The 12298-nt window shown below is 48.0% G+C and overlaps 1 protein-coding gene and 1 non-coding gene across 3 annotated transcripts in view; both read left to right on the top strand.

The window, feature by feature from the left end:
- The first annotated feature begins 1264 nt into the window (after positions 1 to 1264).
- TRNAL-CAA (transfer RNA leucine (anticodon CAA)) lies at positions 1265 to 1337 on the top strand. The gene has a single exon. It is a non-coding gene; the product is annotated as a tRNA-Leu (tRNA).
- Positions 1338 to 4814: 3477 nt separating this feature from the next.
- LOC126524381 (sterol-4-alpha-carboxylate 3-dehydrogenase, decarboxylating-like) overlaps positions 4815 to 12298 on the top strand; it is a 73242-nt gene continuing 65758 nt past the window's right edge. The window contains exons 1-2 of one of the 2 annotated variants that reach the window (XM_072287374.1): positions 4815 to 5173; positions 6552 to 6700. In XM_072287374.1, the coding sequence (XP_072143475.1) occupies positions 5118 to 5173; positions 6552 to 6700 (205 nt within the window). In that variant the 5' untranslated portion in view covers positions 4815 to 5117. Of the gene's footprint in view, positions 5174 to 6542; positions 6701 to 12298 lie in introns of both variants that reach the window. The other variant, XM_050172713.3, reaches the window with a different exon arrangement.

The raw sequence follows: 12298 nt of genomic DNA, 5'->3' as shown, positions 1-12298 counted from the left end.
CAAACTCCAGCGCAAGACGCCCATGCGCCGAAGTCGGTGAATGAAACGCACTCACGACGGTCCGCTGATTGCAATGTCGATGGAACTGACGGAAACGACGAGTCGGCATCGCGCCCGTAAAGTTGGGTTTGCAGCGGCGCAGTTGAACATTTGACGTCATTTTGTGTCACCTGATAGCTCTCGGCGAATAGCGATGCGAGCGGCGCCGGAAGAGTTGTGCAGAACTCTGCTCCTAGCGAGAGCACAAAACGGAGCACTAGCTCCACGTAGGCTCCGCGCGCGGAGTCAGGCCTCTCTCACGCGGGGTCGGGCCCTGCGTGAGAGTGAGGGCGAAGTTTGGTGTCATTCGGGGTACTCTCGCCGTGAGCGCGCGGAGCTTACGCGGATATAATGCGGATGTAGTTTCTTTGGTATTTATGTATTCCTAGTAAAAAATCGGGCCCCTTGGTTAACCCCCTTTCTTCTCGTTTATTACATAACGAGGTCAGCATGTGTGGGTTTATTAGACAGCTTTAGTTACACGTGCGCAGAGACTTCACGCACTCAAACGTGAAAGCTCTACGTACGTACCATACGCGCCCTGCCCCTGAAGCGCTTTTAGCTACACGTACGCGACGTATGCGACGCATGCTAAAAGCGACCATGTGTCGCCATGTATCGCCAGGTATAAACACTGCTGTAGCCATTGACATCCAAGACAAATCAAAGCCAAGCCAGTCGAGTTGGATTGGCACGCAAAACACGTAAAAGTGTGTTCTTGTGCCGATCGGAGCTTAGCAATGCCTAGAAGTGCTTTACCGCATGTTGTCCTCGAAGGGGTTGCACTCCCTTATGTCTCGCAACAGATCCAAGTCGCTTTTAGAAAAACGAAGGCGCGGAGCTACCTTGTCGGCGTGTTTGGCTGCCATCTTGCAATGATGCTCTCGCTTGTTCGAGATCTCGCGAGACCGCCGCGCGGAGCTCTCTACGTGCGCAAGGAACGCACGCAAACTTTTGAGTCTCATGTACATCCGTGAGACGCACGCAAACCCTTTGCGTTCTGCGCAGGCGCACTGCTCACACGTAAGAGCCCTTACGTACGTGAAAGTAAAACTGTCTATTTTGACCGGTTTCCTTCACCCAAAAAGATGACGTTCTTGTGACGCCTGCGGCAGAAAAGTTGTTCCATATCCGCCGCCAAGGTCTGTGAGTGGCGACACTGGCTAACACTCCCAGGGTCCTACAAGGAAACATAAATACCCAAGAAAGTGGACGGGGAAACGGCGCCGCGGTAGCTCAATTGGTAGAGCATCGCACACAAAATGCGAAGGTTGTGGGATCGTTCCCCACTTGTGGCAAGTTGTTTTTTCATCCACTTTTATTTGCAATAATTTATGGTTTCTTTATTTCATTTGTTAAGCACAAGTAATTTCTCTTATGTTGTCCTTGGGGTCAGTGTCTGTTGGCTTCTTATATTACAGCAACTGCAGAGGTAATAAACGTGACTTCATGAGTACGGTGTGTCAATACATATCTAAAATGCTAATCGCATTACCATCGACAATCAGTGAGGCGAGTTCTACAGTTGTTTTAAAAGCGAAGCTTTTCTTTGGAAACCTCGGGTGCTATTCTCGACACGCATGGCGGCTGCACGGCCGCCATTATCCGCCATATTTACTCTCTGATTGGCTGTGGAGAGCTCACGCGCCTTAAAATTTGTGCCGGGAAACGGAAGTTTTGCGAAATGTCATTTTGCGTTTTCATCAAGATGACGAAACGTGACGTGGAGCTGCAAATTTTAGGGACTAATACATTTTTTTGGTCCTTGGCAGATATATTGTGATGTTAGCGCTTCAAAAAGAATGTGAGCGGTAGCGTGCAGAAGCCAGTGCAATGCATCTGCAATTGCGCGAATATGTGGTGGCGATCCAACATATGCGCCATGCCAGCTTGCTGATTGGCTGAAGGAATATCTCATGAGGAGCGTCACAGGAAGGGCTGTTTCGTAAACGTCATTTTGACGATGCGTGACGTTGCGCTGGGCCGCCATTGCTGAGATTTTCCGCCATAATTTTTGCTGCGACGAGCCGCGCGAATTATGCTAATGGGAAGACATATGCAATGGCAGCCGAGAGGAATGCGTATCGCCACATTTTCCCCGTCGTTTGGCACCACGAAAATCTTTTGTTCATAACGCGTGCTCATAGTATTAGCATCGCTCTCGGGTGGTGTTGGCATTTGTGTTTCGGGCCATCACTTTTTAAAAAAACGCGTTTATACGAAATAATATTGGTTGAACATAGCAAGCTTTCGGCAATGTTGTCCACTTTTCACTGCTGCATTTGTATTGTAATCAAGATTAATGCCTTTTCGTACAATCAAAAGTTATGACAACGGCCTCTTTCTAATTTATAAAAAGAAATGTACGCAAGGCGGCGCCTTGGAGTTTCCTCCCTCGGTGCGAGTAACCAGCGAAATGAACAAGAGATGGCAGCGCCGGCGCTTGCGTCGCTCTAGTGGATATCTCTGGCGCGCGCAACGCTATCGGTGATATTCGGCCGTTTCTCAGCCAGCCGAGTCGGGCTGAGTCACTTGCGTTTCACGAGATAGCGATAACGTAGCCTAGAACGTGCGCGCATCACCACTGGTAGGTCGCGTATGTTGTCTCAAGCAAGAAAACAAGCGCGTTGGCGCCAACATGCGATGACTCATTCCATTTTCCGGGGACACGCATCCTAGCTATTGAAGCAGACGATGGCTTGTACGCAGCAGACGACGGAAGCGAGAGGCGTTTTTGACGGAATAATCATACGCTTTGAGATAGCTGCTTTATTTTTACTGCAGAGGAAAACTGTTTTGATTTACCTAGAACCTTACGTTCAGTGCCTTCATTTCAATTTCTTAGGCGAAACGTCAAGTTGGCGTCACGTTACGTAAGCAAAACGGGGCCACCCGCGCCATTTTGTTTGCGTCGCGCCTACGTCATGCATCGAAGAAAATGGTGGAATGTCCAGAATAGCGCCCCTCGTTGGGTTTTCGCGACGTGGTGCTGCGTAGCTGTTGCCTAGCCGAACAGTCCAACCAGTCACAGCGGAGGACGTGCATGACATTGCAATCGCTGGGTTAGTTTACTACCACCAGATGACGCTCGGATCCGCGGCGGCGGTGGCCGTGCAGAGGAAAGAAAAAAAAAAGAACCAGAAAAGCTGAAACTCGTGTTTCAACGTTATATGCAGCGGAGGACGCGCGCGACGTCACCAACGCTGGGTTTCTTGTACCACCACCAGATTGCGCTCGCCGCCGCGAAGGCGAGCGCCTACGAAAAAAAAAAGAAACATACCGGAGCCTTAGGTAAAATATACCAGAGGAAATATTCACAAATAGATGAGGCATGTGTATGGTGCAGCGATAATCCGGAGACCACTCAGCGTATCCTAATGGAATGCGAAGGGATTCACCCAGTGAGACCTGCAGGTAACGTACACCACCCGGAAGCAGATAGATCTGAAATGGAAGGAAGCAACAACCGGTCAGTAATCGAGATAAGCGTGAGACTGCAGAAGAGTACGCATTTGGGCTGGTTGGTTCGTGATCACAAGCAATAAAAACAGCGCTAAACGACAGGACGAGTGAAGGGACACAGACAACAGCGCTGACTAACAACAAAAGCGTCTTTGTTCTTTCAGTCAGCATATATATGCTCCTCCGCTATCTCAAACCACAGAATCAACAGAATTGGGCGTGCGCAGGGGGATTGCAATTAATGCGATAGGAAGGCAATCTCCTTCGGAAGGAGAGAAATAGAGGGAAGGCTTACACATGCTTCGCCGCTAACGTGAATGTGGAAAGCTTCGGAAATAAGGCGTGCGCGGTCATCGCGGTATTTTGACAGGTAGGTCACATCTTCGAAACATGGCTTGCAGCCGCATTCAGTGCAATGCAGTGACAACTGACGATCTTTTGCTCGTTTTTGAAATTTCTTTGACTGCTCGCGCATGCGGTCATTGATGCACCGCCCCATTTGGCCGATATAGAAACGGTTGCATGAAAGGGGAATCTTATAAACCACATGGTTACAACAGTCACCAACAAACCTCTGTCTGTGCTGCTTTTTACAACTTTTTTGTTGTTCTTGGTTACCCGATTGACTTGATGGCACAGGCTACCTAACTTATTTTTGGCAGTGAACAGCAACCTGACGCCTGCCCTGCTGACAACCTTTCTGAGATTGTGCGCAACCTGGTGCACATATGGTATAACCGCAACCATTTGCCGTGAGCGATTCTCAGATTGAGCAGCTGCCGACTGTTTTCCTTTAAGGTTCGTTGCGAGGCTTTCAGTGATGCTGGTCAAAAGCGGTACCGGGAAACCTGCGAGCTTCAGCCTGGCTACTTGCTTTTCGAAGCTTACATCCACTTGGTGGTCACAAGACCGGATGAGGGCCGCCTTCATGCAGGATCTTGCTATAACGCGCTTGACTATTTTTGAGTGCGCGTATGCGTATGTTGGGGTTGCGCTCCTCGGTCTCATAAGAGCCTTCTCCCATTTTCGTACGAACGGGAATTCACAGCACGAAGGGGAATTCACTAGCCGCTGCTGCCGCTCTTCATCACGACAGCATTCTGACAGCGAGTGTCCGCGGTCATCGAGTGAGATGTATTCGTGTTTGCCTGTGATTCCTAACGTAGCTAAGACGCAAATGCTTGCATCAGTTTGTGCAGCTGAGGAAACTACTAACTTTGCTTCGTATAGCTGTCTAACAATTTGCTATCGCAAACAATACTTCGCATTCCGGGCGAAACTGCGGCTTTTTGCAACTTTTGAGCTTGAGTAACGCGCTAACGCAGCTGCAATTGTGCTTTGCGCTCTCTGCAGGTGTAGAGGTCAACGGGATTTCCTTCCTGAAGCCTTTCGTGAAGCTGCTCCACGCCAAGTACAGTGCGCGTCCTTGACACCGCGCAACGCGATAGCGCACGACAGGTCTCGAGTCCTACTGCCGCCAACACCGCTTTGAACGGAAGGGAGCTCATTGTCAGCGCCTGCCTAGTTGTGCCGTTCTCCAGAGTGTCGGCACTGGTGTGTTTTGTATCAGACATGCCATTAACAAACTGAGCAGACAGCAACGAGAGCGCAGCGACATGGGCATGGCAGAAGGACTGGCGTCGTCGCCGCCGACTCGGCATGACGACAATCGGTGAGTGAGACTGAGCACGCATAAGAAGTTGTAGGAGCAGCGACAGCACAAAAAAGACCTTAGGCCATTGATAGCGACGTCCACGTCGTCCATAAAACGGATCAGGCGAAGGTGCGATTTGCAATGAGGACAGGGCTGCATCGCAGAGCTTTATGAAAGACGGCGGACTAAGCTGCAAAATGGTTAGGTGATCACATTGGTAGATATTGACGTGAATACCTGAGGACAGTGGAGAAAACTTCTTATCCGCTCTTGCCGCGTTTTTTGGCGCTGCCCTCAAGTAATTACACCAAGCTTCTTGAACTTGGAATCTAGCAGAAAATAACTTGAGCCTTGAGTAGCTACTAAGCTATATAGGCAGTCACAGACTATAAATCATAAACAATGTTCTAGTTCTTCGTATTCCAGTATTCCTGTTGATCAACCTCTGCAACGTTATTCGCCTCTGAGACGTTACGTAGATAAAGAAATATACTAGAACTAAAGAAAACTAAACGTCTCTTGTCCCTTCGCGGGCTTCTGCGTGTCAAAAGGATCCGGGAGAACCCTTTCTATATGCTGTATGGCGACTAGCGCTAATCCACCTAAATTTGACCGAGTGTCACTGCAGAAGCTTTGATAAGAGGAGCGTGTAAAGCCCCTTGTTTTTCCTTTCCCCATGCGCCGCATCGTGATTTATAATAGACGGCATTAGTGAAAAACGTATTCTATCTGGTGCACACGCCAGTGGTCTGCTCGCCTCGCTGAAACTGCTCGCCTACTATAATGCTGCTGTTGAGGTGACTATACGCAGCCTATTCTCCCCACTGCCTACAGCCCCGGCACACCACGTCGCCACTCGCCGCTCCCTCAATTAGCGATCCGACAAGAACTTTGAGCAACCACTGTCCGGCGTTGCAGGGAAGTTGCGTCGTCTTTGCCTCGCTGAGACATGTGCAACATAGAGTCGTTATGAATGAAGGCTCGTACTAGCAAGGGTCACAGTGCACGCGACAATGTGCGCGATAATGTGCACTCACATTGCATGTGCTACACGTGTAAATTCACTCCACGGAAGAATAGTATTGTGTGCTACTGCGAGACTCTATTGCAAGTGATTGAGAACGAAATAATTTCTGCAAGCGCAGTATTCGGCTTGCTGTAAGTACGACTACTTGGCTGTTACGACGGCGAGAGTGCTATTTTCGTGTTTCGCGCAGTCGTATTTGCGTCCATATTTCTCGGAATGCTAATACGAACTTCAGATATAGTCTCAAAGGTCGTAACAGCATCGTCTCTATTTGAGGTCAAACGGAAATTAAGCATGAAACGGGAATGAAACCAACTGGTTTGCCTCTTTCCACGTAACAATTGACGTGTCACGTTTCAGACAATGCAGCATCGCTGGTACCCACCGGCCTTTCGGGGTTGTCCTGGTGACGGGCTCGAGCGGACTGCTGGGTCATCACGTGGTGCGTGAGCTGCAGAGTCACCCTGGCGTGCAAGAAGTGCGCCTCTTCGACAGCAGACCGTTCGAAAACGGAATGGGTAACGTGTCACTGTCATAACAAATTGCTTTGAAAATAACATTGCCATCCTTTAAGTGTAGGAGGCTAGGTCACAAGAACAGACGAAAAACGAGAAGAGAGAGGGTTAACCGAGGGGCCCGATTTTTATTAGTCATATCATAAGAAGCCAACAAACACTGACACCAAGGACAACATAGGGGAAATTATTTGTGCTTTATAAATGAAATAAAGAAACGATAAATTATTGGAAATTAAAGTGGATGAAAAAACAACTTGCCGCAGGTGGGAACCGAACCCACAACCTTCGCATTTCGCGTTGTTTTTTCATCCACTTTAACTTCCAATTTCTTTATTTCATTTATAAAGCACAAGTAATTTCCCCTATGTTGTCCTTGGTGTCAGTGTTTGTTGGCTTCTTATGATATGACTAATAAAAATCGGGCCCCTCGGTTAACCCCCTCTCTTCTCGTTTATTACATAACGAGGGCCTCGAATTCGGCTACATTGATGCCTTCAGGTAGCATATGTGGGTTTATTGACCAGTTGCCTTCACCCAAAATGATCACGTTCTCGTGACGCCTGCGGCAAAAAGGACGTTCCACGTCCGCCGCCAAGGTCTGTGAGTGCTGGCGCTGGCTAACACTCCCAGGGTTCTACAAGGACACATAAATACCCAAGAAAGTGGATGGGGAAACAGCACCGCGGTAGCTCAATTGGTAGAGCATCGCACGCGAAATGCGAAGGTTGTGGGTTCGGTTCCCACCTGCGGCAAGTTGTTTTTTCATCCACTTTAATCTCCAATAATTTATCGTTTCTTTATTTCATTTATAAAGCACAAGTAATTTCCCCTATGTTGTCCTTGGTGTCAGTGTTAGTTGGCTTCTTATGATAAGAACAGACAAAGGCATTCAAGCAGAAAGGCAAGCGGTTCGGACCGTCAACATTTTCCATTTGTTGCGCAGAGTCTCTGGCCTTGTTCTCTTGCCACATCACTATCTTCCTTCCTACCATGTACGCGTACTGATAGCAAAGTACAGCTAGCTATTGTGCTGGAGCGGATAGCCTTTTCCAGAAACATCCATATAAATCAATTTTGTGTCCACAGAACTCACACACAATGAGAAGCTGAGAAGCATTACTTCATGGTTATATTTGGCTTGTTTGCCCGGCAGTATCGGTCGGAAGACCGACGTTTTTCAAGGAATAAAGCAAAAAGGGATACGTATCTGACAAAGTACGTGTCACCCTTCTCCACTCAGGCTTCTGCTCTTGTTGTGAATGGGAACAAAGAGAGTACTATTTTATCCACAAATTTAGAACAATCACGCACGACATGCATGAACATATGGAAAACGAGTCCTTTCGTAGTCCATAAGACAGAGTATTAAGTAATAACTCAATCACCGCATATGCGAATAGAATACGTAGGTGATGATGAAAGAATGCCCACCACCCCATTGGGGGAGCGGACCCACCCGTTCACATTACTGTACCTTGTTTTTTTTTTTCAACCTTATTTCGCCACATTATTGTTATTATATCAAAGTTTTCTTTCTTTTTTTCTAAATTGCTTTTCCTGGCGTATTTCTTGTTTTTGTCTATTTCTTTTATGCCACGATCAGTTCTTAGTACTCCTCCGAACTCACTCTGCCCTCTGCCTCTTTTTTTTCTGTTTTTCTATTGTTCTATTCTAATCTTTTATTATTTTTACTGATACAAAATGAAGATTGCATTTCTTATTACTATTCTTTTACTCATTTTACTTTTTTGGCAATGCTTTTGCTCGATAAGGACACCGAGAAATGGCTTGCGTGTTCGCCAACCATGTAAAAGTACGCTAGTTCATTATCTGGCGCCTGTCACCCATTGACCACTCGACCCCCGTCCAGAGGAATGCGTCGAATAGCTGAACACTACGAATGATGATGTAAGCGACCCCAGGAATTCACCATGAATAATTCCGTTAAAACGATCATGCTCTTCAGTTCCCGGAGTTTTTGTTGTTGCACATTCTACTCAATTTGATCAGGACACACACAAAAAAATAAGTGGCTTGCCTGTTCATCTTCCATGTAAAAGTACGCGCAATGAATTCCTTTTCTGACGCCTCTCGTCTCCTGACCCGACCCCCGTTCTGCGGAATGAGTCAAATAACTGAAAACTATCAATGATAAGGTAAGTAACTCCAGGAAAACACCCCGAATAACCCCGTTACCAACGAGTAAGCTCTTTAGACCTCGGTTATTTGGTTGTTGCACATTCTAGTCAACCTGATCAGGACGCCAAAACTGGCTTGCGTGTTCGCCTACCATGTAAAAGTACGCTAACTAATTCATTATCTGATGCCTCTCACACCCTGACCACTCCACCCGCGTCCAGACGAATGCGTCAAATAGCTGAAAACTATCAATGATGAGGTAAGTGACTCCGGGTAAGCACCCCGAATAATCCTGTTACCAACGAGTAAGCTCTTTAGTCCTCGAATTTTTTGTTGTCGTACATTCTATTCAATTTAATCAAGACACCAAAACATGGCTAGCGTGTTCGTATACTACGTAAAAGCACGCGTAAGAATTCATTATCTGACGCCTCTCACGCCCTGACCACTCGACCTCCGTCCTGCGGAATTAGTCAAATATGTAAACACTACAAATGATGAGGTAATTGACGCCAGGAATGCACCGTGAGTAACCTCATTACCAGCGAGTAAGCTCTTTATTCCTTGGATATTTTTCTCTTTTTCTTTTGCACATTCTACACAATCTAATCAGGACACCAAAAATGGCTTACGTGTTCGTATACCATGTAACAACACGCATAACGGGGACCATGTCAACGACCTGTACACTGCTAATGATGAGGGTAGTGACGAATGCACCATGACTCACCCCGTTCCCTACGGGTAATCTCTTAGGGCCTCGGCTATGTCCCGCAGGCCTCTTACATTTTTTCTGTCTTCATTTCTCTCTCGCTCTCTCTCTCTCTGTCTCTTGTTTTTTTGGTTCCTTTTGCGTGTTGTTCTTTTTCTGCATGGCTGTTGCGAGAATTTACTGTGTCCATTGAAAAAGGTTGGTCCAACAACCGAAATTGTTGGGTAAATAAGCCAGAGATAACCGCGGAGCTATGCCCATTGAAACATCCTGTTCTCTCTCTCTCTCTCTCTCTCTCTCTCTATATATATATATATATATATATATATATATATATATATATGTGTGTGTGTGTGTGTGTGTGTGTGTGTGTGTGTGTGTGTGTGTGTGTGTGTGTGTACGTTTTATTGATATGTTGATGTTCCCAGATTAATTCAACGAGCCTCACGTTGCTGAAGTTTTGGAAAAACAGCAGGAAGTTTGTTAGCCGCCGCTTTAGCTCAGCGGATATGGTGCTGCGCTGCTAATCGCACACGAGGTTGTGGGATCAAAACCCGGCCGCGGTGGCCGCATTAGACGGTGTCGAAATCCAAAAACGCCCTTGCCCCATGTCTTGGTGGTGCGTTAGGTTGTCAGAATTAATCCGCAGTCTCCCTCTGCGGCGCGCCTCATAATCCAATTAGACGAGAGATAGGGAAAGCAAACATAACGGACTGGAAAGCGTTCAGAGAAGCATGTGGTGATACAATAAAAAGCATCGAATCTATAACAGACTGGGGGAACATGCTCAAAGAAACACAACGCAAATTCACCAAAGAAATTGAGCGTACGCCGCAGACGCCGGACGTGGACTCTAGACTTCTCATACTATGGGAAGCCAGAAGGCGGCTCACAAAAAGGTGGAAAAGACAGAAATACAACACAAAGCTCAAGCTAAAGATCGCGGAAATCACGAAAAAGGCAGAAGAGTACGCGGCGCAGCTAGCGAAGCAAAATTGGCAACAATTTAGTGACTCTCTAAACGGAATCTTGAGCACTGCAAAAACATGGCGCATACTCAAGGCACTCCTAGATCCGGCAAAATCAAAGACCGAAAACAACAGTCATATACCGACTGGTGCACCAGTACGAGGGAACAGACTCGGAACTATTGGACAAAGTACGCAAAAAGTGCTACGGCGACGGCGACCCAGCAGCCTACACAGAGCGCTACAAAGGAGAAGGAAATGGAAGGTTGGATAGACCCATCACCCGGGAAGAGGTGTACGCGGCGATAAGAAGCGCAACAAAGAACACAGCCGCAGGTGCGGACAAGATCAAAAACGCGCTCATCCGCAACCTCGGAGACTAGCTAGTCGCAAAGCTAACCGAATACCTCAATGGACACTGGCAAGCGGGAACAGTACCAGAAGAATGGAAACACGCGGAAGTCATCATGATCCCGAAACCGGGCAAGAAACTTCAAGTGGAAAACCTCGGACCAATCTCCGTTACATCATGCCTAGGCAAGATCTATGAGAGAGTGGTTATGAGGAGGCTACAAAATCATATGGAAGAAAACGAGCTGTACCCCCACAGCATGTTTGGTTTCAGAGCCAGGCTCTCGACCGAAGATGTACTCCTGCAAATCAGAGAAGAGGTACTGAGCAATATCCCGCTCAATGGAGAGCACATCATCATGGCACTGGACGTCAAAGGCGCCTTTGACAACGCAAGCCACGAAGCCATCCTGACAGGACTAGACAACCTAAATTGCGGCATGAAAATACACAGCTACGTCAAGGCATTTTTGTCCAACAGAACAGCAACAATCGGCCTGGGCGAGCTGAGATCCGAAAAGTTCAACACCCCAAACAAAGGCACACCGCAGGGATCGGTCATCTCACCCATCCTGTTCAATGTTGCCATGATTGGACTGGCCCAACAACTAGACCAAATCGACGGCGTACGCCACGCCATGTACGCCGACGATATCACTAAAGGCTCACTCAGGGAAAAGGAAGAAATATTACAAGAAGCTGCGACATGCATAGAGGAATCCACGCTGAGGACGTTGTTGAAGGGAAGGACTGCTTCTCATCGAGAACGAGGAATATGGGTTTATTTACAGTATCTACATCAGAATGTTGCAGTTCATCAGTCTAGCATGACTGCGAGAGAAAGTGCCCTGAGCTGCCGCACAACAGCGGTTTATAAACACTCGGTCCTCCCTCGATCCCAAGGTGAGGGAAACGGCCGACCACTCATCGTAAGCGAGTCGCCTCTCTGCGGGACGGCTTACACACACTCACACACACAATTCCTTGCGCGAGGTTCACGCTCCCCAACCGAGGCCAGACGGACTTCGTAGAACTCGGGGCTTGTGTCAGGCTGACCCCCGCAGCGCGACCGGGTGCCCATTGTCTTGCGTCTTGGACGGCGCGTGGGAAGGGGTGTTGAACTACGTTCGCTCGGGGACTCCCTCGTTCACAGCAGACCAGGTTAGCGGTGGCGGGTTCAGGCACAAAGACTGCTTCGTCGCACTCATCTTGGCTCCAGCGACGGAGACCTGAGGACGCGCGTATTGTTCTTCACACACAGTCGACTTAGTGACGCCGTGGCTAGAGGTTTGCGGTGGCGTTCCAGGAAAGTTGCCGCCGCTGTCGCAACAGGCTGGCAAAACTTGCACTTCAGCTAGCCGTCCTTAACAGCGCCTCCATGGACCGTGAAATCTCGACCGTCCAGCGCTGACAACCGCTGGGCAGGAA

Source organism: Dermacentor andersoni, chromosome 3, assembly GCF_023375885.2.
Source record: "Dermacentor andersoni chromosome 3, qqDerAnde1_hic_scaffold, whole genome shotgun sequence".
NCBI lineage: Eukaryota > Metazoa > Arthropoda > Arachnida > Ixodida > Ixodidae > Dermacentor > Dermacentor andersoni.
This window is presented reverse-complemented; position numbering and strand designations above follow the sequence as displayed.